Source organism: Colias croceus, chromosome 22, assembly GCF_905220415.1.
Source record: "Colias croceus chromosome 22, ilColCroc2.1".
Taxonomy (NCBI): Eukaryota; Metazoa; Arthropoda; class Insecta; order Lepidoptera; family Pieridae; genus Colias; species Colias croceus.
In genome coordinates, this window is record NC_059558.1 from 6,890,004 (window position 1) to 6,916,036 (window position 26,033).

General features: G+C 33.3%; 2 protein-coding genes across 2 annotated transcripts in view; one reads left to right on the forward strand and one right to left on the reverse strand.

Moving 5' to 3' along the window:
* The window catches only part of LOC123701627 (inactive dipeptidyl peptidase 10), a 129,588-nt gene that overhangs the window by 36,219 nt on the left and 67,336 nt on the right, over positions 1-26,033 (forward strand). The gene's annotated exons all lie outside the window — the stretch shown is intronic.
* Positions 10,263-22,447, reverse strand: LOC123701628 (trypsin-6-like). The gene is made up of 7 exons (XM_045649113.1): positions 22,347-22,447; positions 18,921-18,977; positions 18,331-18,489; positions 13,914-14,008; positions 13,447-13,608; positions 11,794-11,916; positions 10,263-10,784 (listed from the first exon to the last, which is right to left on the reverse strand). Exons 1-7 carry the CDS (start codon positions 22,414-22,416, stop codon positions 10,290-10,292), a joined length of 1,161 nt encoding a protein of 386 aa, XP_045505069.1. The 5' UTR covers positions 22,417-22,447; the 3' UTR covers positions 10,263-10,289.

The window sequence follows — 26,033 nt, forward strand, 5'->3', positions numbered from 1 at the left end:
CACATTTACTACCCGCATTTCACGACTGAACTTTGGTTTTTTCAAATATAGATAATATTCACATACAAGTTTAAAAATCGATTATACGTATTATATAGTCAAGATAAAGCTTAAAGTTTAAATGCAAAAACGATTAAACATAGGTATGTCATCAAGTTATATAGGTATTTGGTAGACGACAGCTGAATAAAAGTAGATAAATCATCAACAATATTTTTACAAAAGTATTTAACAAATATAGCAAGCAAAGTCATCGTCAATAGCTTGTATTTCCATAAAATCTCTTTCTCGTGAAGTGTCTATACAAGCTGAGGTTTTGGAACGTGTTTCGTTCCGAATATATTTACGATAGATATTTGTGTAGACGAAATCTTGTTAACAATATGGAAAATCATATTTCAAGTTTATATCTCATGCATTTACATGGCGATGATTTAGTTTATGGATGTATTTGTATTCTGTATGTATATTTATTATTTGTTAGATATTGTAACAGATAATATAATATGTTGCGCTCAGAGACTGAAAACTTTTATTGAGTAAAAAAAAGCTAATAACGCGTCGTGGTCTCAGTAAAAGATCAACATCGCGAAATTATTGTTATAGCTTCTATGTAATAAGGATGAAATTTTTGAAGTGATACTTCTTTAGGCGCGTTTAGAGTAAAATTTCAGGTAACATTATGGCAATACCGTCACGTACCGCGACGTCAATAACGATTTTGGTATCTTTTAATATTGCCAAAGAAGTTTCACTTCTGGCACGTGTGCTCTTTTTTATAGAGCAACAATATCATTTCTACTCTATTCACTTCGGAAAGCTATCAAATTCTATTTTACAAAATTACATGCAATCAATATATTTGATCAAATGATGCATTTTACAGCATTTTACATTTCAATTATTACATTGACAAGCTAAACGATTGTACGGTCTATCAATCAAGTTTCCATCTACAATCTATTAGAATGTACATGGTGAATGTTGTAAGGTCATAAATAATTCATAGGTCGATTACGAGTGAATATACCTTCCAGTTCATGTAACTCTCAATTTAGCTTAATAACTTCGACACTCCCTAGAGGTAATGTTTGTGTAGGCCTCTGTACAAATGTTCCAAACTATTAATATATATGAGCAATTTTCTAATATTTGTGTTAGATTTAGCTTGCTTCTTAAATTTTAAACTGGCCTGTTATTTTAGGACTATTTCAGGTAATTGATAAATAGATATAAAACAACAAGAATAATATTCTTTAGTATTCTATTAAAATTTCAATATTAACTCTCAATGTTACTAGTATAAATGTTAATATTTATAAGGTTAACACATGCTGCATGGCTTATTAATTTTATATTTTTATTTAATTATCTTTAGCTAGCAGCGCCCCACCCGCGTGGCTCCGCTCCTGTTGGTCTTAGCGTGATGATTATAGCCTTTAGCCTTCCTCGATAAAAGGGCTATCTAACACCGAAATAATTTTTCAAATCGGACCAGTTAGTTCCTGAGATAAGCGAGTTCAAACAAACAATCTCTTCAGCTTTATATTATTAAGTATACATTTTATAGAAATTAAATCCATGAATAAAATATGGAACATTAATATCGATTACAAAAATCTCGATTTTCAATACAAATAACGAATAACGATTTCGAGAATTCTTTTTTTATTTTATTCCTTGAAGTACGAGGATGGTTCTTATGAAGAGAAAACGTAAATATGTACCACGGGCGAAGCCGGGGCGGACCGCTAGTAACGAATAAAATTAATCATGTTTAACATTTGTAGTTCGTAACAACGGCTCGGAATTGGGTTAAGGCTTAACAATGTTTATTTCATTGGTTTGTATAATGTGTAGACATTTCGGTATTTTGTGAAATAACATCGATTATTATGCGTCATGTGAAGTTAAACGGAAATTACAAAACAATTTTTATCGCAATATAAAATATGAATGAATTTTATTATCTACCTATCTCTTATAGATCAAGAGCCCATGACGGCCAGACTTTTCTTTCTTTAGGAAAGTTGAAAGTTTCTCTGTATATGTCTCCGATACAGATAAGAACGACTAGCGATTATCAAGTCTGGGTTGTGGTTACTTCGGCAGGAAACAGGTAGTAAAGGTGTATAAAATTGTACCTAACTTTCATTATACTTTAAAAGCTAAATTTTATATATGTTACTTGGGGACGTATAAAAAGATGTTACCTCAAGAGCCGGACAGTTCTCATGGTTCTTACATCTTACCAGACACATTTAAAAAATAACTAACATATCATCAAATTAACGTTACTATCTAAAAGTGTATCAAATATGAAATAAACCACTTAAAACATTAGTTTACCATAATTAATGACTAAAAATAATAGTATAATATAAGTAATAAAGTTATTACTTATCTTTTACGGGACTTATGTTGATGGAATTTCACGTATCTCGATGACACAATAACAAAGTCATCGAGATACGTGGAATTCCTTGATTACTTGTGAATAAAAATCATCATAAATTAATAAATTCGATTGACAAATGTTTCAAATCCGTATCGATTAATTCACTTTAATCGATGTTTTTAAGCAGGTTACCTCTCTTCGAAGATAAAATTGATAGACGTCAAATGTTGCCTATTAAATTGGCTTGACTATAGTGAATACCAGTATTGGACAGTCAGAGAGCCGTTTGTAATTAAACCATAGTTAAATTAAACTGCCCTTTATACAATACTTCAGCATACAGATTCTGTATCAAAGTGAATACTGATTGTAACCTTTTGTACGACTAATCGTAGCCTTGTTAGCCCGTTCACACGGAACGTATCCGATACGATGTTTGAGTGACACGACATTATTTACAGGTATTGAGTTTGGGAATATATTTAGGTGATAATAGATGTATGGATAAAGTTAATACTGATTGTGTATTTCCCTATTCATTTGAAGTAATCAATTTACTAGATAATAATTTACGGCAATGATGCAACAGACGAGTTTCTTGAAGCAGAGCGGATTTTACTTTTTATGTTTAGATTCAAATCTACCCTGCTTTGGTATAATTATTAAAGGTAAATAAAGAGAGAACCCATAGGACTATTGGTCCTATATTAGTTCTCTCTCAGAAGGACACCACTGCACCTGCACACAAAAATATAATAAAATTACAGACATAATATATTTCACGTTAACAAATTTACGGAGAAAGTTAAAAATATCTATTATTCAAGACAAAAATAAATTTCAAGAAGTTGGACAATGTCAAGTATGAAATTCCCACAGCACTCAGACTGAAACAAATTAAAAACCGCTTGACAAGTTAAATGAGGGCGCAATTATCTATTCATGTACTTTGTTGAAACGCGAAACATCAACCCTCAAGACATTTGATAGCCTTGTGTGCTTGATGTCTGTAGAACTGAGAAATAAGTTTTGTGGTTTTATCTTAGTTTAAGTATTTAGACATATCATACCTCAAATATATGTTGTTCTAGCGGTCCGTCCCGGCTTCTCGCGTGGTAAATCAATTACCGGGTTCCATTTGATTCATTCTTAGTAACCAAATAGTAGCATGTAACGCATATAAAACAGCACATTGGACGAGAAAACGATTATTTTCAGTAGTTTCCACACAAATTAGATTAAGGTCAGATTATAGAATTAATATTAATGTTATATCCGACACGTGGCTCGAAAACTAAATTCTGAAATGTCCAACACATTTCACCTCGGTGGATTATTGTATCGAAATTTCAGCTACAACAGCATAATACTAGACGTGGTCTCAAATTGGCTATCTTCACCATTATAAGTTCGATTTTTTTATTTTCGATTTGAGTATGAAGTTCGTAGAAGTATATAGTTTCATTTAGTAGAATAATAATAACAATTAAGTCAAAAAAGGTGGTGAGATTTTTAAGTACGGCATTACGATTTTAGGTGTGGTATGTGGGCATATAGAAAATAGAAATTAGAGGTTTTTGTTTTAATTCTGCAGACTTTTATAGAGGTATTTATAATATAAAATCTTACGGATATCTTCACAAGTAGGCCTTAACCGTTAAATAAAATTACATCCTACTATTTTAATAATCACTTAGGTCTATGCCCTATGAAATACAGGTGTTGTTTTATTATCTGTAGTATATAAAAATTCAAATAAAAGCAAGAAAGAAAACAAATTGTCAGCAGCTACAGATTTAACAAGAAACACAATGTAAATTGTGTTATGACTCAGCGTAATTCCAAGTAAACAGATGAATGTGGTTGATGAGTTGAATCTATTTGTAATTTATATTCGTAAACAAAGGGTGCAAGGAAATTAATTAAAAACAAGCGTTAGGTTAGGACTTTACTTGTAGTTACAAAGTTTGGTGAGGCTTCCTGTAAACTCCGGTATCCCTGTATCCCTGTTTGTTGTCTTCATTGTTCATCTATATATATAAAAGAAAGTCTGTATGTTCCAACACTTATAACTCGAGATCTGCTTAACCAATTTTCATGGTTTTGGATTTGTTGGATTTGCCACCGCCCAGAATAGCAGAATAAATCATAAAAACAAGCTAGTTTGTTCTAAATGAAGATTGTCTCACTAATGCATTAAATATCCATATAGTGGCATGGATGGATTTTACTAACGGATAGAAAATGAGTAATATTGACCTATATATTGACAATGTACATTGTACAATGTACAACATGCAGTAGGCGGTAATATCATTTAAATACTGAAAAGGATAGATGTTATAGAGTAAAAATAAAGACAATTTATGCATAATATATTATTGATATTATCTGAAAAATCTGTAGAGAATTTAACTTGATGGTGAACATTAAAATTAGTTGTGATAATTATATATATATATATATATATATATATATATAAATACCAACTTGGGCACTAAGTTGATCCAGCCCGACTGCCGTGCATTCCTGACTCCACCTTTTCCCCCATATTACTCGACTCCGGTTGCATAGATCTTGCCCGGAGTGGCAACGGCGCAAATATTTGAGCGACGTTGCCAAACGTATTCATGGAGAAATTGATATACTCAACATTTTTATTGCTAAGATCTCGAACTGAATCGACTCCGTAACGGCCGAAATTCAGAAACCCATAAACACTTGTTGGCTCCGTTTTATATATCAAATCCAAAGTCGTATGTTGATCAGATCCATTTATATTATCAAAATTACAGCTTTATTTGATCCGACAAAACGAAACTGTATATTAAGTAACGTAGATTAATTTTTCGTAAACACTACAGTATTTGTTGGCTCCGTACACAAACATATTATAGTTAGGTATAATGTTCCATACATTGCTAAATCCGCCTAGACTAGACGAACTCGACTTCGTAACGGTTCAAATTTTGAAATGCTCAAACACTTCTTGACTCCGTTTTATATACCAAATCATAAGTCGTATGTTGATCTGTTCCATTTATATGCACTTGCATGACATTGACATGGAGATATGAAATTAGGGCTAGCAAAAATCTCCTGAGTTTTATGGAAGTGGAAGAAGTCCACCGTAATTCAATTGAAACTTATAGAAAACGTTGTGAAACTAAAAATACGGAACCCTAAAAAGATAGATATTTGGACGGACTTTTCGTCATACAGTGACGGTGATAATTCTCAAGTAGTACGCATCCTACAAATAACAACCTACCTCTTGAATCATCAGTAAATATCAAGATAATTATCATAATATTTATTGACGTGTAGCGTTCGCCTTTGCCCTATTCTAATATCAATCTGAAAAAATAATTAAAATGTTAGACTTAGGTCAAACAAATGTCGACTCATATTCCTGCACAAATTATCCATTGCGGAGTAAATATGAGTGTACGCAGATCGCCAACACGTTTAACCAGCAGTGGTGCAGTGGGTACTGCCGGTGGATCGCATCCCTATCTATCGAAGCTAAGTTCGTTTTCTACGAGTTCTACGCCAACTGATACTCAAATTACTTACAGAAAACGGAAACAACCGCTAGAACAAGATTGCAGATGATATGAAGGATATTCGGTCGGAGTTGAGCCGTATTAGTACATTACTTGAAAAATATGTATGCTTAAAAAAAAACATTTTTTTTAATTAATTGCAGTATCAACATAATAAAAAAAAATATAATAGACTTAAAGTATGAAACCTACAGAATGTGCAGTCATAGTCGTTTTCTAATATTTACCGGGACAAACGGCTAGGTTGGCAGATATAAACAGGTATGTCGGTACCAGTTACTTTCACTTGATAGGATGATGAAAAAAAAAATATGTCAGCGCTTTTTTATTACAAAATTGTTTTATTATCTCGAAACTGCAATTAATAAAAAATGAAAATAAAAGATTTTTTAATAATTAATAAAAAATATCCTGTCCAGGATTTTCCCAGTCAACCCATTTTTAACACATTTTTTAATACACTAAATTTATTATAAAATTGGTCTCATTCTATTATCACGCCGTTGCATTTCGACTTATATTCGCATCTTTGACCAGTACTATTTCTCAATTAGAATCCCAGATCAACCAGGGTGAGAGTAAAAGAAAATCACTGGAATTAAATCTTCAATCAATAAATCAGACAGCCAATCCATCGGGTTTTACGTCTAAAAATCAACTTCATATAAATGAACACTTAATCAAGGAACTACGGGACAGAAAGAGCCGCGAAAAAAATGTAATTTTTGCTGGTTTCCCAGAATCAACATCTTATAACTCAGAGGAGAGGATATCTAAATACAAATACGAAATTTTAAAAATTATCTCACTAATAAGTTCAGACCTACCGAAGCCAGTAAAAATATATAATTATAAATAACCTTAATTCAAACTGTAGTACAGGTCTTGATGGTATTACTACAACAGCAATTAAATGCATCAAAAAAAAAATTAAATCATACCTTTAAGCGACTGTTTTAACCAAGCCATAAGTCAAGGACGTTTTTCGGACTCGTTAACGACCGGACGTTTTAAAATAGCGAAGGTAACTCCTATCTATAAGAGTGGCTCAAAATTTGAACCTGGTAACTATAGGCCAATTTCGGTTTTGCCAGTATTGTCAAAAATATTGGAGAAGATTTTACACACGAGATTAGAAAAATATTTAGACTCATTTAATTTTATTTCAGTGCATCAATACGGATTTAAGCCAAAAAGTAACACTCTGTCAGCGACTATGGATCTAATTATTAAAATAAAACAGAACATTGACGCAAAAAATATAGTTTTGGGAGTGTTTATTGACCTACAATAGAGGTCCGCGCCACGCCGGCGTGCCGCCGCCGAGAGACCCCGGCGCGCCGCCGCCGCCGCCGGGTCACAGAAAAATTGGCGCCGAGTTCAAATTTTGCGCGCGAATACAGCACGCGTTGTTGTCTACAACACGGCAACGATAATAGACAATGTCTACTATATCGATGCCAGATGTTTTACTCCAAAAGCTAGCCAAAAACACTCCAATAGATTTATTGATGGGGATGACGACGTCGCTCAAGAGTGTTGGAGATATTTGGCTACGGCTAACCCTTAAGATTTAGGAGATGTAAAGGGCAACATTCTTAAGTTCTGGGAACAAAAAAAAAAGTTGCTTTTCCTGGGCTTGCCGAATTAGCGCGATCGCTTCTATCTATCCCAGCTTCAAGCACGCCAAGTAAAAGGGTTTTTTCTGTAGCTGGGCTAGTCTTAACTGCGAAGAGATCGCGTCTAAATCCTGCAAAAGTTAACAAAATTATTTTTATCCATGATAATTATAAACATGATTTGTTACAAATCAGTAACATTGCTATGCAGACGACAGTAGGGGGGATGCTTTTTATCCCAACCGTGCAAACACCTCAAAGGAAAGCCTCAATGAGAGTCGAAACAAACTTGTGCCTGAAGTCGAGTCTTCTCTCCAAGAAGTCTCGGATTGGGGCGAACTTAATCGAGTTCAATCCCCTAAAGTCACAGGTTTGCGCGTTCACCGCTAAAAATACCCCATTTGTCGTTGAACCTCGGTTTAAGAGTACTCCCCTTAGTATATCGCCAAAAATCGGAATCCTCGGAGTTGAAATCTCGAGTGACGTTCAATTCCGCAGTCATTTGGAAGCGAAGGCTAAATTAGCCTCGAAAAAACTTGGTGTGCTCAGTAGATCGAGATAGTACTTCAAGCCGGCCCGACTTCAGCTGTACAAGGCTCAGGTGCGACCGCATATGGGGTACTGTTCTCATCTCTGGGCCGGAGCCTCACAGTATCAACTCCTTCCTCTTGACCGCATCCAACGTCGAGCAGCTCGAATTGTCGATGACCGTAGGCTTTCCGATAGGCTCGATCCACTGTCAGTGCGGAGAGACGTTGCGTCTCTCTGTATACTGTACAGAATCTACTATGGGGAGTGCTCTGAGGAATTGTTCCACCTTTTACCAGCCGCACAGTTCCACCACCGGACCTCACGCCGTAAAAACCAGTTCCATCCGCACCATCTGGATGGTTGGCGCTCCACCACTGTCCGCTTCACCCGCAACTTCCTTCCGCGTACGGTGAAACTATGGAACGATTTGCCACCTGCGGTGTTCCCGAACAACTACGACATTGGGGCCTTCAAGAAAAGAGCTTATTTGTCCATAAAAGGCCGGCAAAGCACCTGTAACACTAATAGTGTTACAAGTGTTTATGGACGGTGGTGACCACTTAACATCAGGTGGCCCACCTGCTCCTTTGCTTGCTCTGACATAAAAAAAAAAAACATTGCCAATAAAATTATTGGCAATGTTTATAATTATCATGTTCATCACTAAATAGTTAAGCTACTTGATTAAAATAAAAATAAATTTTTTATTAAACTTAAAGAGAGATTTTTCTACTGCCCGCCCACCCCCTAATAACTTTAAAAATAACTAGCCCACGCCGGCGACGCCGCGCCGCGCCGGGTGCCGCACCCGGCGCGCCGCCGCTGGGCTTTTGGACTGCGGCGCGGACCTCTAACCTACAAAAGGCCTTCGATACCGTTTCTCACGAACTTTTAATGAAGAAATTAGCATCCATTAACATTTATTGTAAAGCACTAGATATGCTGAAATCATATTTAAAAAATTGATCAAAAATTGTTAAAATAGATAACCACGATAGCATTCCCTTACCAATTACATGTGGCATACCACAAGGTACGATTCTAGGCCCATTGAATTTTTAAATTTATATTAATAATTTACAAGATTTATGCGGATGACACCTGTCTGTTTTATTTTGGTCCCTCTATACATGACATGATAGCGCAAGCACAAAATGATTTAAATAAATTAAAAAAATGGTTTCAATGCAATCTACTAAGAATAAATATATCTAAAACATGTTATATTAAATTCAAAGCTCATAACAAAATAATTTATTCCACCACACGCTCCACTTAAAATTAACGGTGTTGTATTAGAACATAAGAACATAAAACCCACGAGAAATACCTAGGTTTGCGAATCGGCAGCTCTCTGAAATGGAATTATCACATCGACTACCTAAAAAATAAATTATCAGCACTTCTTAGATCTCTGCGTAATATTACTTCTTGCATTCCTCATAAATTACGCCACACCATCTACAACACGTTAGTAAAGCCGCACCTAATGTATTTAATAGAAGTATGGGGGAGTGCTTACAAAAATAAATTAGCGCAACTCCAAATTTTACAAAATAAAATCATTCAAACTATCTTTAACTATTCTTTTTTAACTTCTACAAATAAAATCTACGACGACACTAAAATAATGAATTTAAAACAATTATACTTTTATAATACGTGTATGTTCATCCGCAAAGCGCTACATAAACATAAATACAAATATTATAATCTCAACATAAAATCGCCACTATCCTAATAGACGAGCTAGCTATCTTGCCCTCCCGAAGATCCGAACAAATTATGGAAGGCGAACGGCAACTATGTGTAAATAAAATATGTCTTTAAGACTTCAAATGGCTAAGGCCGCAAGCGACCAATGGCTGAGCTCGGTGGGCTGTGATTGGCTCATTTGAATCGGATCAAGAAGAGCTAAAACGCAAAAAAGGTGGATTTGTATAAAAAGCACGTAATTATTATTATTACTGATGGTTACACTTGTGGCTCCGTTCGGATCCACATACGGACGGTGGTGGGGCAATGGATCCACAAATACCAACCGGATCAACAAGTGAAAACGGATCAAATAATTACTAACTATATGGCACGTTTGATCAACATAGTGCCCATGGAGATATCTATATATATATATATATATATATATATATATATATATATATATAATTATATGCATTAATTATAATCATATTCATATCTCTTCGGATACATCTGTTTCATGAGCAGCGTCTTGCCGAACTTTTCAAACCATTTCTTCTTTTCATCTACCAATGTTGAAGATTGCGGTGTCGACGATCTGGCCATAGCCAAGTTGTGAAGGTAAGATTCGTACAGACTCATTCTTGGTATCACCGAGTTATCTTCTGCTGGTTCTAAAGGAACATTCACAGGATCATAGGGTAGTGTTAACATGAACTTCCTAGGATCACCAAAATATGGGCTTCTATCTACCGTCTCTGTAACATTTGTTATAACAGTAGTCTGTGTTGTTGGAGCATTCGTAGTTGTTGTAGGTCGATTGTTTTCATCCCATATAACGCTGTCGAGCCATCTAGCGAAACTAGCGCTTTTCGGGAAGGCGTGTGTTTTTGTATACAGCGCGCAGGTGTGAAGGAAAGCGGAGACAGCGATTAGAGTGTTGTTCTGTATTACGGCGCCGCCGTTGTCCTTCTGTGGATGGGAAATATTTCATTACACATTTTGTCTTTTGTTATAATGATTTATTATCGCTTTAATGTTTTATACGACCCGATAGGGACATTAGGCGACTATTTTCGTAGCGAAATGACGTTAACAAATAACAGTAAAAAATAAGGATAGGTTTTTTTTCCTCGAGGAAACAAAAACATATCCTTAGACATTTATTATAGTGAATTGTAATATTGCTGAAAATTCTTCGCATTATGCAAATTTTCTACCTTATTAAATCCCTATTTTATCAATTTAGTAAGGATAAGAAAAAATGTAAGCAGGAAGTAAAATTTTTACAATTTTATTGAACATGAAATCACTTAGTAAATCTAACTTATAATGCCAATCACAGAACGTTCAATAAATGGAATACACGTGAAATCATAAAATCAAACCGTATTACGCTAAAGCATTTTCAAGGAGCAAATATCATGGATTACGTGCTCTTTACATAACAGATATTAAATTTTAGGAGTTGTTAGCTTATACAGCGGGTATGAATATTCCCTGACGCAGCGAAAATGCTTCGCTTACATATGGATTTTGATTGATATTAATTCTTGCGTGTTTACTGTTTGCTTTATCGCGTACCTGTCGGTTATGAGGTTGGGATATTTTCGTGTTGTGCGAACTGAATTTTCATTTTGAAAGTATCGATGAGTGGAGATTTGCGAGGAAAATTTTGGACGTCAAACTTATAATTTTACTTTATGACAGGAGACAGGGACATATATAATTTATTGGCTTTGTTTATAACTTATAAATTAAGAACATTATTATATGAAACTGATTTAAATACATAACAATGTAGGAAAAATAAAAATCAAAGTTCAGAAATGGAAAATGTCAGCTTGCACCATCCTTGAACAAACAATCATTAAGAACCTGGGCCCCGGAATCACAGACACAATAGAAAATCGTGTCGTGGACCGATCGGGCCGCTCGGGGCTCAATGGGTTAATCTTTAATATAAATGTGTAGTACATACCCGGCAAAAATGGCGGTTAGGATCCTGCACACCTCCTACACAAATATAATGCCCTGGTAGCAGCTTCGTGGTCGGCTGACAGATTGCGGAGTCTATAACTGGCGCATTTACTACGCGTATGTGCTAAAATAAATTATTCGTGTTATTTTTAAAATTTTTCATAAAATATTATTAAATTATGAAGAATTAACCAACTCGTATAAGTCAAAAAATATGATTGAAAGTTTGGCAATTAAATGGTCATCACATCTTTTATTCAAAAATAGAATAAATTGCATTTTCAGATTTAAGTTATTCTAACAATTTATACATTAATTCGCCTTTTAATTAAACAAGTAAACATAAAATTGTAATCAGCGACAGACAAGTCCCCAATGAGATAAAATAATTGCCTAAAATGATGTATGATGTAAACCTATGCAATAACGATGCTAAATTAAGTAATATGTCATGTGGCTTCTATTTCATATCGTTCGTAAGCTTCTGTGAAAATATTGCAGTAGGTAGGTTATTATGTAATTATGTCACTAATCTTTCGCTTCATTCCTACTAATATTATAAAAGTGAAAGAAACCTCGTTTGTCAGTCTGTCTCATCTCCACGCCTAAACTACTGAACCGATTTGATGAAATTTCGTGAAAATATTGTTTGAGACCTGACATATTATGACATAGTATAAATAGGTTTTATTTCGGAAAACTCACGCGAACGGAAAATGTATGCATTTTTCTTTGACTAAAAAGACATAATGCATTTTTGAACACTTACAGATCAATATATTTAAAACCTTAAATAACACCAAGATCATAAAAGCCTTGATTCCTTGCGCATTATATTCCCCCGCCTCTGGTATTTGACGTTCATATGGACATTTTATGACCATTGTAAAATAGGGGATTTACGGCGAGAAAGGTTTGGAATCCTGGGTTTTATTAACGTCTATATCAGATCGAGATCGGCTTATTCAAAGTGGCATCTCCATCAATGGCATCTGACGTTACCAGGTTTCGTATTGTGCTTTTAGGAAACATCTGTTGATAACTTCTATTCAATTCGATGGCATTTTGTGTACTTCCATTTCATCTCAGTCTTCCGTGATTGTCAATGGAGTCATTATAATTTTGTTGTTTATCTTTCTACCACTTAGTTACCAAAATCATTTTGATTTCTGCTAAATATGTTATTTACTACCATGCCATTAGAAAATGATGCTTAGCGAACTAAGAATACTGTGAACGTTCCATTTTATATGTAGATTTGCGACTAATATTACTTTGATCTTCCTTATTTGCTTCATGTAAGGTAAAATTGTCGGAACGGCATTCTTACATTTAGAATGAGGTTCTATAGGTACCACTTTCATACCATATAATTATAGAGAAGGATGGAATTTAATTTGCATTAATTAATTGCTAATACATACAGTATTAAATGCTGAGAGCTGAAAAAATAGTAGCCTTTTTAACTAAGTAGTACCTAATACAGTTTTTTACTTTTGATAGAATTTATAACTTCGTACGTATATTTATTGTACGTTGTTATTGTACGTACGTATGTTTATTGTACTACGTTCGTATATTTTTTGCGTTTATCCCTTTCAAACGATCGTATCAAATCTCCTCTCTCCATAATGTATAGCTTAAGATCACTTACTCCCGATGGTGTCCATGCCACTATAGAAGCTAGGTATCCCAGGGCCTCATCATCATCCACACTTGGCAAGTTGACAGCGCCAACCCTGTCGTCGAACACAAGCTGTGACGTCACTTTCACAGCTGACACTTTGAAATCGAAGTTGTTTATCAGCATCTTTATCTGGAAAAGAAGCATCAATTATGATGAAAAACCTTAAATTATTGAAAATCATAACAAAATGTGCAAAGACAAGTTATAACAGTCTTTTTTCCTACCCGTGTTTTTTTAGGCTTTATTTGCTTTGGTTCGTTTCTATGTAACTATAGTACAGGTTAAGAATAAGACTCTTTACAACGCATTATATATGCATTACATATACCTACCTACAACTGTAACAATTTTCTCTTCAAAGTATAAAATTCTCATATGATATATATTTCAATTTAAATATTCTAACACTTGCTTTTGCATAAAACAGTACATACCTTAGATATATTCCCGCCCTTGTTGTTATAGTTACTGCCGGTTCGTATTGTGTAGTTGCCCAAATACTTGTGGCTCACATATGATGATATTACGACTCTGGAATGGAATACCATTGTTTTGATATCTACACATATAATAAATCTGTAGAAGGGTCAATTCTGTACATTGAAAATATTGAAAAAATAAATAGCAGGGGGTGTAACTCGATCGATACCAAGCCCAAATATGTGATTAAAAAAATTTTTGTCTGTCTGTCTGTCTGTCTGTCTGTATGTTCAGGCATCACGTGAAAACTAACGGTTCGATTTCGATGAAACTTGGTATAATTATACCTTATTATCCTGGACATAAAATAGGATACTTTTTATCCCGGAAAAATACGTAGAAAAAAAAAAAAATCTTATTTTTTCTTAATTTTTCCGTGCGGACGGAGTCGCGGGCGGAAGCTAGTATATACTAATATTATAAAGCTGAAGAGTTTGTTTGTTTGGACGCGCTATTTTCGATTTGAAAAATTCTTTCGATGTTAGATAGCCCATTTATCGAGGAAGGCTAGAGGCTATATATCATTACGCTAAGACTAACAGGAGCAGAGCCATGCAGGTGAAACCGCGAAGCGCAGCTAGTGTTATTATATTACTCGGTATTGTAAGAATTTCTATAAATTTTAACAAAACAACAAGATGAGAGGCCTTATAACATTTTTCTTTGAGTCCGAGTTTCAAAGATGTAAAAAAAAACATCGAAGCCTCTAAAACCTTTTACTGAAGCCTTTGTTTGATGTTATTTATTTTTTCTTAGCAACCTTTGTATAGATCTCAAAGAATCCGAGCCTGTGATGGACATATAGACAGGAAGACAGGTAAAATAAGTAGCCTTAATGCGTCGCCAGAAGGCAATATTTGGGTGGACATGCCTTTGAGCTTTGGTTTTTAATATGAAATAATGACCTAAAACTTTACAAAATAAGGTTTAAATTATCATAACAGATAAACTTCTATGGTTTTCGTTTGAAATATTTCAGAATTCGTTTGTCAACAAAAATAAAATCCTATATTTTGTTGCAATACAATAATAAAATACAAATATTTTAAAATCTTAATGGATACCAATGCATATAAAGCACAAAAATATCAAAGTACATTTTTAAATTTTCACATTTTACAAGCATTACATGACAATCGCATTTGGTTGCTGACCATACATAAATGAGAGTGGAACTTTTTATCGAATTAAAGCAGAAAAGTAACGTTCATTGTAAAATATGCAAAAGCATGAAGTGGGTCCTTGCCAAAGGATACGACCATTTGACAATGACATGCCGTACATTCAAAATACGTCGTGACGAGGGTCTCCTTATAATGGTCGGGTTATAATGGGAATCGAATTGTAATTTTGTTAATGCTATCTACAAGTTGTGTTGTGTAACCTTTTAACTTTATATAATTTTACTTAAAGATCATACATGCCGTTCCTTATAATTTATTTATTATTTTGAGACCAAATAACAAGAGAAACATAATAAACAACGTAATTCACTGAATTACTTCTGAAATGAAGTCAAATTCACAGAAACTACTAAAATGAAGTACTTACAAATATTTTGAAAAAATAGGGCTTCTAGGAAATCTGTTTGACCTTAACATTGTTCGTTAGATTATATACCGATTAGCTTTTGATCTTAGAAACAAAGGGAGAAAACAGATTTCATTAAATGAAATCTGTAAACGATAAAGTATAAAGAAAACACAAATTCATTGAATTAAATAAAACACAAAAAATTATGTGTATTATTGAAATGACATTCTTTAAAATAAAAATATCTTATCTTATATAATATACTAGTGGTTCGCCCCGGCTTCGCCCGTGGTACCTACATTTTAAAACTATCCTATCTCTCAAGTTGGATCGAACTGGACATGGTGTGCGAATTTTATTATAATCGGTTAAGTGGTTTAGGAGTCTATTGAGGACATCATGTGCAGTTCGATCCAACTTGAGAGATAGGATAGTTTAAATCTCAAATCGTTTTAGAGAAAGCGGGCGAAGCCGCGGGCGGTAAGCTATACATATGTATATTATAATAGCTTTCCGCCTGTGGCTTTGCCCGCGTTTTCAAAGAAAAACCCATTCCCATTTCCGTGGGACTTTCGGGAGAAAACCTATCCTATGTTTTATTCTAAGTTACCCTCTATCTGTACTAAATTTCATTGTAACCGATTACGTGAAAGTTGTACGTTCAGTAGTATTTGCGTGAAAGAGTAACATACATACACATACAATCAACCCACAGAACATATTACCTCTTTATATGTTCTGTGATCCAACCTCACAAACTTTCGCATTTATAATATTACTTGTAGGAAGGATTCGGAAATTAATATTAAAATTTCGTAGTCACCGCTTTTTAACTGAGTAGCGTTTAATTAAAAGTTTAAACATTTAATGTTATGCAACGTCGATAAGCCGGGCTAAAGAGGTCTCGACCCTGACTTAGGGCTTTAGGTCATAAGAGCTTTTGAAAAGATCAAACGGTCACTTACTTTTATTTAAAAATATATCCATACTAATATTATAAATGCGAAAGTAACTCTGTCTGTCTGTCTGTCTGTTACTCAATCACGCCTAAACTACTGAACCAATTTGCATGAAATTTGGTATGGAGATATTTTGATACCCGAGAAAAGACATAGGCTACCTTTTATTGCGAAATATGTACCACGGGCGAAGCCGGGGCGGACCTCTAGTAATAAATATTTGTAAGCTATTTACTACAAAATCGCATTACAATAAAGCTTGGGGAATAAAATATTTTATTTTATACATAGGTCGTTAAATCTAAACTGTAATAAAGAAAATTGAAACATTTTCCAATTATGAACGAAGTAATACATGTTTTTAACATTGTTTTGTCCCGTGAATCAATGGAACAAGAAAGAAGAAAGAAAGAACCTTTTACGTTCAGGTATTTTTTTGTATATTTTTTTTAAATCTCCTCTTGACCTGAAAACTGCCTCGTTAGGATTTTTATTGGGATGCATCATGCATAGTAAATGCCTAGTATCGAATCCATATCATAAAATCCGTATTTACTTGTACAATTTAATAATTAAAAATTGGAAAATCCAAAAGTGCACGCCTCATAATCTCATCCTTTACAATAAAATTGATTATTTATAAAGTTGTATATATAATATAAGTATGTAGATACACTTGTTCTCATGTGCCAATGCTCTTGTACTGTCTCAAAACAGTTGGAAAAGTAAAGAAAGCGGTACCGTAATAATTGAGCTATTTTTCTTGTGGCCCCACCTAGATGTGAAACTGCGCAGGTTTAAGGGACTGACTACCAACTTATTTTTTTAAACCTTGGCTTATAGTATAAAGAATCGAGTTTATAATGGTGAATTTTGAGTACACTATAAATATATAAAAAAAAGTCGATATTTTTTTGTTTATTTACTTAATAACAATTAAACCACATCGAATCAGACCCTGAAAAATGAAAGGGTTCTATTCCTGAGCATACTCAAGCGTAAGAGAAAAAAAAAGACTCGATTAGTAAAGTATTTCGGTCGCTATCGTGTTAACAAGAAAATACTCCGCACATACAGACACACGGACGTCCAAGACAGAACTTTTTTAAACTGTTTTTTAACTAGTTTAAATAACAAAAATGACATCAAAAATATCATGAATGTTAAAAATAGTGTTTTTTTCTTAATATGTGTGTGTATGTATTATCTTACAAGTGCAATGTATGATACATAAAGACATTTTAAGTTTGAAAAATCAGATGTTTTGCGTGAAGTGACAGTAGTACCCACCTCAACGCTTCGCATAAGAGGCGTGCAATATACGCATAGCATCGCATCGCTGTGCCGGTTGGAGGGTGGGGTGTTAGGTGTTTTCGTTACGGAATTTTTACATTCGGTATAAAAGCTATGCAATAGCTTAAAACTCCTTGCCATCAGCAAAATCTCCCCGGTTAACCTCATAATTACAAAGCTGAATTATAAACATAAGTGGCAACAGGCTGTGACTCAATGGTGAAAAGTTTAATTTGTGCGGTACTAATTACAGGTGGGTCTTACAAACGAGTGGACGGAACCTCTCATTTTGTTGTAGGATTGTATTTAAGTACAGTTTTAGAAGGAAGATAATTTATTTCATGAAAAATAATGCACATACAACACAAATAAACTTATTTTCCGCGCTTCGGCCTTCTTATTTTCAATGGTAAATATCAATAAAATTTTATGCCGCAGGTTATTTTTTGTTTACGTAAACACTCTTAATAAACAAAATTAATTTCACGTCTAGATCAATCGACTAATTTAATCAATGTTTAAAACATGTCTAATAACATAACATTAATTATTATTTAAGTAAAATCCAAACTTAGGCTATTTACTCACGAGTCAAAGCACTTAGAAAGCGTCAAGAGCCAGTAGGTATTGAGTACAACCGCGCTGCAAACATAGCTGTCGTTTTTCAGCAGGGACGCCGCGTAAGGGTGCTTGTAGACTTGCGTTACAGCCGCGCCTATGTGCTCTTCGCTGTCTTCAAGATCGTCTGTTTAAATTTGTATTATTGTTTAGTTTAGCAAATACCTAAATATAATCTTGGATATTAAATAGTGTTAGTTTATAATGTCTTTATTTGCCTACTAATACCAGATAAGATTCAAACATGGTGTTGTATGGATCAAATATAAATAATTACAACGGTAAAGGTAAAATTATTCATCAAATAAACAAAAAGTCAATTTATATGATTTAAGCAAGCTAAACATTTCAGAATTAAATCTTAGACTTCATCTCTGAATAGTTCTAATTTAGTCAAATCGTTTCAGCACTTTTTGGTTCACACCATACAAACAAATCTTTCTACAATATGTATTCTCGCGACAAACGCTCTTTTACATCCAACCTAAACCTTAAGGGTTGCTAGTTTCACCGCTCATTTCGTTATAAGCGGCTTATACGATTATCTCGACAACTCACCCCTTGTCTGTGTGTATGTTTTTGTTACATTGTACTCGCCGCTATCATCCCGCTCACCTGAGAATTAAAACCCAAAATATATAATATGTTATACGTATATACGTATACGGTATGTATGGCACTTGAATAAACAGAGATTACCAATACGTAAATAAATAAGTATAGTGAGGTAAATGAGTCTAATGTTTTGTGATATTTGAGTGGAAATTAACAGAATATAAATAAGTTTTCGCAAAAGTTTAATTTAGCTTGTTTTTAAAGTGAAACTTTTATTACATCGTCTCAAACTTTTTGGTCTGTGTAGCGCATGTCGCGTGACGCACGATACGTACGATAATTATCGTACAAATACGATAATTTTTAGTTAAATGTCTATAGTGTGAAAAAAAGTTTCACTTTTACCGTGGTTTCATAATACCACACAACATTTTTTGTAAAATACTTGTCTCAACAAAGATAACATTAGTACACACTTACTACGTACAAACGTGGGTAGTGTGTGTTTTTTCTCCCATTTTCGTTCATATTTTCATTGGCATATTATAAAATATTATTCGTTGAAGTTCAATAATTAAGCTTCCTATTGTGTTAGAACAGACACAGCAATATCCTACTTCATTAGGGTATGAAATTTCATTCAAATTACTCCATTAGAATCTGAGGTTTTCTCTATTATATAAGATTAGATAGACAATCATCAATTCGCTATCAATATCTATTACTCATTATTCCCCAGTAATGCTGGAGATTTCTTAAAAGAAAATTTGCGAATTAATGAATCCTTCAGGCTTGAATAACAGCCATTAGGGTCATTGCGCCTGTTCGCGTCCACCTGCCTATTCGCGTCCATTTTGCGGATATCTTTTAGAAAATTCACGAAAATAAGTATACTTTATGTAAAATTGTAATAAGAAAAATTTCCGATAATACCTCAATGTATAAGAGACATGCACACATATTCAAAATATGCCTGCGCACCTCCTATCCTATTTAAAAAAAATATTTAATTTTGGCTATTAATCGAGAGAGCTAAAACGCGCGGGATTTTGAGAAAAAAATAGTGCGCAGCGTCGCGTTTGACGGTAAGTATCTTATTTTTAAATGTGAATTTTTGAATATGTAACTGTTTCTTTACTTTGCTAACAAAACATGGAATAGTATGGATTATAAATCAGCTTATTTCTTTTACAATTTATAGCTAAAATAAGGTGGACGCGAATTACTACACCGAATTTGTACAACTTCCATTTTGCGTCCACGGTGGGCGCAAACTATACCTATAGTGCATAACAATAGAACACATTGCGTCCACATTGTTTTTCATTACGTAGCAATGAATTGTTTGTTAAAATATGTAATTTATAATAGATTGTAAATTTTTTACTAAGACCACAAGTTGATAATTTAAATTTTCATTCAAATTAGCAAATTTTTATGCTATTTTTTTTAATTTTAAAATAGGTATTCTAAGAATGTAGAATGAGACTAGTATCTTTGAGAATGAGAGTCAATAAGTCTGTGGTTAAGAAAATAATATAAACAAAAAAGAAATTTAATTCATTAGAAACTAAAAAACAGGGTAGGTAGGTAATCCTAATAGAACTGATTATTATTTATTTACTTACATAACGTAACGTTCTTTTTTGTTAATTTTTAGTTCTATTACTTAATGATCAGAAGATAAATATAAAATAAGTTTTTCCAGTTTCCTTACAGTGAATTATATTAATAATAATGTTGATTTTAGGGTTCCGAACCTCAAAAGGAAAAACCGGAATCCTTTGATCACTTTGATATCCGTCCGTCTGTATGTCCGTCTGCCGGTCTGTCTTTCTGTCAAGACCCTTTTTCTCAGTAACGCGTTCAGGTATAAAGCTGAAATTTACATTGAATACTCAAGTCTACGGTCCCTTGAAGCAGTGAAAAAATCAAACTTATAAGCCAAAGAATTCAAAAGATACAGCCGTTTATGCTGCAAATTTTCGCAAATTTCGACATTCGCAAGGGAATCAAACCCTACAGGGTACTTTACGTGAACACAGACACTTGAAGTTTGGTACGAAGCAACGTCTTATAGCACGAATAAGGGAGATATTGAAAAAATAATCATTAACAGTAAAAACATATGAAAAAAAAACAGGATAATACGGAACCCTCGTTGTGCGAGTTCCACTCGCATTTGGCCGGTTTTTATTAAATAACTATATTCGTGAATAAATAATTTATTAAAATCTTATTTTTATTTGCATTTATCTGATAAAATATCACCCAATACACTCTTAATTCTTTTTCTATGCTGGTGGACGCGAACTGGTCCACGGGTGGACGCAAACTGGAATTTTTGGACGCGAACTGGGTAAAACGCCTAATTCTGTTATTTGTCTAGATAAATAAAAACCACATGATATTTCCAACACAATTGAAAGTAAATATTATAATAGACTATGTAATGAACACGTTATATAAATTTTGCGTTGAAATTTGTCCTGGAACATTTTTATTTTCTCCTTCAAACTTTCCAACTGCACTAAGTGGACGCGAACTGGCGCAATGACCCTATTTTTTATTGAAAACATTGAACTTTACCTCTGTAGGAAAATTTTACAATATTCCCGCCTTACGATAATGTTCTTCTTCTTTTTTTTTAACTTTTACTTAAAATACTACCATAATTTAGAAATGAAATGTAAAAATAAACTACAAGTCAAACGATTATTCTAAAATCAATGCAAAAGTTGATATTTAAATAAAAATTTGTCTATGATATTGTTGAATAATCCTCCAAAATATTCAAATTCCTATTTATAAATCATAAACGAGATTAATTCATTATTTATGATTGTGGTGTTTGTAAACGAGTGTTTTTTAGCTTTTAGCATAAACAGTCTGATTTGAGAGCACTGGTGACGTCATCGTTTTATCTCCTCGTAAACACCAATGGTCTAGAAAACGAGAAATAAACTTATACTCGAGTTATTTTAACATGGCTGGAAGTTTTATGTAAATAACGTAGAATTAATTTATAAAGAACAGGAAAATTTAGTGAATCGAATTATTTTAAAACTCTATGAAAATAAAAAAATATTTTTGAATGAAAAATTCAATTCCGGTTTCTTAAGGCATTTTTTATGATATTTTTTACTAATTAACGCAGTTAAAAAGGCAGATACAGCATAATGTATACCTACCTATTTTAAACGAATTTGCCATATTATAGGAGTAATTATTTTTCACATAAACATTTCACATTTTTTATCGATTGATTATCGATTTTCTTAAGTCAAGACGGTGGAATTTCTGTATAATTTATTTATATTAAAGATTTTTTCTATTTAATAATCAATAGAAACCCTTCTTCTTGTGTATGATAATTATTCGAACATACATAAAAAACAATTTATTCAACATAAAGAAACTCAATTTCACCTGTATCATCGTCGCTTTCAGCCACACACACATATACGCACGCACACAAGCACAGTGCACGTAACAACATCGTAGAGTGTTGTAAGGGAAATAGCGCCTGCCTTTGTTTCCTTGGCATAGAGTTAGGAATGAATAGACTGGCTTGATTAGAGTTTGACTAGAACATTCATAGTATGGTTTATTTTATTAGGAATAGTATCGAAGCATCAGAGTATAGTGGTAATATTGAACACGTCAAATAAATAAGAAGATATGTATCTATTTTAAATTAAGCTACAAAAAAATACCGAATTTTATTTCAGTAGTTTGAGCGTGAGACACACAAATATTAATTTTATTGATTATAGCTTATTAAATTACTAACGTGATCACGTTAGTAATTTATTAAGCTATTTATTTTACATTACTGACCTATCATAATTAAAATAATAAATGAAATATTTAATTATTGCGAATTGCGCATATAAATTCCGCTTAACCTTTTTATGTAGTATAGAAATCACTTAATACTTGCTGGTATTACTGAACAAATGACTTGAATTTTATATCACAGAACAAAAAACACAAAGCCAACTAAAATATTAAAGCCCAACAAAACGGTATAAAGAATTTACAGTTTTCCAGTAGCAAATCAGAAATATTTTCTTTACATTTTGCGACATAAAAAATGCAGGGTCCCCGGCGAGAACGCCCTTTGAAAATTTTTCCTAACCATAATGTCCATTCCCTGCAATGTTTTATTTCGTACACGTAATATGTTCATATTACAGTGTTATTATATTTGTATTACGGTAATTTGTTTCTTTAGAAACGTTATGAGATTGCGTGGCGTTATTACGTTTATTTGAAACTAAATAACGTGAATATGAATTTCTTCTTCGTGCTAATGTGTTCGAGAAATTTTCGCAAAGAATTGTGTGGCCATTTATATGTAGCCAACACACTTAAACGTATTTATTTATTAACTAGCTGCCGCCCGCGACTCCGTCCGCGCGACAAAAATTAAGAAAAGTTAAGATTTATCTTTTTTACGCCCAGGATAATAAAGTATAATTATACCTAGTTTCATCGAAATCGAACCGTTAGTTTTCACGTGATGCCTGAACATACAGACAGACAGACAAAATTTTTTTTAATCAAATATATGGGTTTGGTATCGATCCAGTAACACCCCCTGCTATTTATTTTTTCAATATTTTCAATTTACAGAATTGACCCTTCTACAGATTCATTATATGTATAGATGTGTCTAAACACTAATGTCTTAAAATTTTTAGGCATGTTTATTGGAAATAAAAGCAGTCTGAATGATTCAAGCCTGATTAAATCAATCTATAAATGCCAGTATCTGCTCTACTATTGTATCTACGCTTATAATTCTGGTTTCTTGAATGTCTTCTAATCATTATATCTCTTCATCCTTAAGTAAAATAACTTGACAATGAAAGAGACATGATACTTATAATATTTTCAATTTATGAAACTTTTATTACATGGTCTCAAACCTTTTGGTCTGTGTAGCGCATAACGCGTGACGTACGATAATTATCGTACAAATACGATAATTATCGTAAGTTTCACTTTTACCGTGGTTTCATAAAACCACACAACATTTTTTTAATAAGCTTATGTTTTTCTACTACAACTTTTTCAAAAGCAGTTTTGAATAGTGTCTATAATTAGTACATCAGAAGCTTCCCTTTAGACTACCCTAATTATATATATACATAAGCATATTCTAAGCATGTTTTAGGTGAAGGTTAACACGTTCGTAGCTCTGCACACGTGATGTTTTCCTTCAAGCTAAAATGTTTTGTCAACAACAATGTAGCTGTTTTAAGAACATGAAAGCGTCGCGTGACTCGGCCAAGTTATAAACTTCTTATTGACAACATAATGGAGACTCTGAAAGGCCGTGACGAAGTATGCGACAATGTTCTTTGCAAAATGGGACTTTAAATGCTTCTACTGGTACTAATATTACCAATTTTTACTATTAGTATCATTGCAAAAAGTGGCTTTAAAGCGTTCTAGTTCCTACTAAAGTTTTAATATAATGTAGAAAGTACACTCAAAACTAATGACGCATCAACATCTTAGCGCCAAACTATTTGATTGATTTTGCTAATGCATTATATAGGGTGGGGGGTCATTAGTCAAAATATAATTACTGTCGCGTTATTATAGCTGAATCACAACCAGGCACTACGTCTACACTTAGATTTACTTCTATAGGCAATTGGTATGACAAGCTTAGTGTAATGTTTAATGATGATTTTTTTTAGAATTATCTAAACGGGACTTTAAGCGATAGATCCTTAGAGTATATATTACAATAGTATAGAGCGAGTGTATTGCACAAATTGCTTATTGCGCATCGTAGGCAGATGAGCTATAGATACTATATAGATGTGTGTGTGACAAATAGGGATGGGTAGGTATCAATTGCGTGTTGAACTGTCGATAAGTTATGTAAATAAATATGTATCATAAGTAAATTTTATGTTCAATAAGTTATTAAAGGAAAAATATACGAATAAAGTATAAATATGTAATTTTAAATTTGTCTACCAACTGAATAAAGTTTGTTTATTCCATTTGAATATTATATATGAAATTTTCTTGTATTAATTATAAGTACTTTAAAAAAATATGTTTAATTGGAATATCAGAAAAACGTGAGTACTTTTTAAATAATAAAGTTAATAAAATAAAAGATCAGGTTTAGTGCTATTTCTTTAATAATAAATCAAACCATAATAATAATGTTTTAAAAATGGTAAAAAATATTAAGAAATAATTAATAATTTAAAATGATAATATAATAAATAATATTAATAATTTTTTTATTTAATTTTATCCATTCTACTATCAAAATCTTCAAAATCAATTTAGCGGTTCAGAAAATATATCGTAACATTACATACTTTACATTTACATTCGCATTCATAATATTAGAAAGTGTATCATACAAAACACACCACGAATATATTAATAATACATTTTTAAAAGAGTTTTAAATTTTAAGTTAAATAAATAATTTGTTAAAATATAGTTCTTCTAGTAAACTTTATATCGAGTACAGCGTTGGTCAGGTCACATCACTACGATCACGGGGCGGCAGTGAGGCGCGCGAGCAAGCCTGCGCGTGTCCGCCTCTCACCTACCCTTCACCCCCGCGATGCTAGATTTATTTTCATAAAAATAAGTATAACAATCGACTTACTGATGGAATGTGATAGTGGATTTCAATTTTGTGTATTTTCTAGTATCGTTTTTGCAAGATAGAACAGCACATTTCACCATGTTTATTCGTAATATGAAAAAAAATCCAGAGCAACGCACTTCGTGAGCACTCAACCACGACTGCGAGCGCTCGCGGCGGGAACGTCGTGTTGTTCCCACCTGTGCCTACTGTTCCCACTTGGTTGTTCGCACTCTATAGATAGTATATATACTCTAAGGATAGATCGTATTTTTACCCATAAAATAAAACCATAATACAGTGCATTTTATACGTCAGTGAGCCGAGACGAGATAGCCATAAACCTACTTACGTCCTGACCCAATAACGCATAAGACTGATAAAGGGCACTTGTTCAGATAACAGACTATTAGCGCTCGAGAGAGGCTATTAAGTCAATGAGTCTTTTACGGTTATGTTTTCCTGGTACTTTTGGTGACATT

Excerpts from the sequence above, each read along its gene's own strand:
- LOC123701628 (XM_045649113.1), bottom strand. The coding sequence starts at position 22,416 with ATGTTGTTACGTGCACTGTGCTTGTGTGCGTGCGTATATGTGTGTGTG. Across the intron at positions 18,490-18,920 it reads AACATACACACAGACAAGGG|ACGATCTTGAAGACAGCGAA; the intron begins GTGAGTTGTCGA and ends AAATTTAAACAG. Across the intron at positions 10,785-11,793 it reads CTAACCGCCATTTTTGCCGG|AAGGACAACGGCGGCGCCGT; the intron begins GTATGTACTACA and ends TCCCATCCACAG.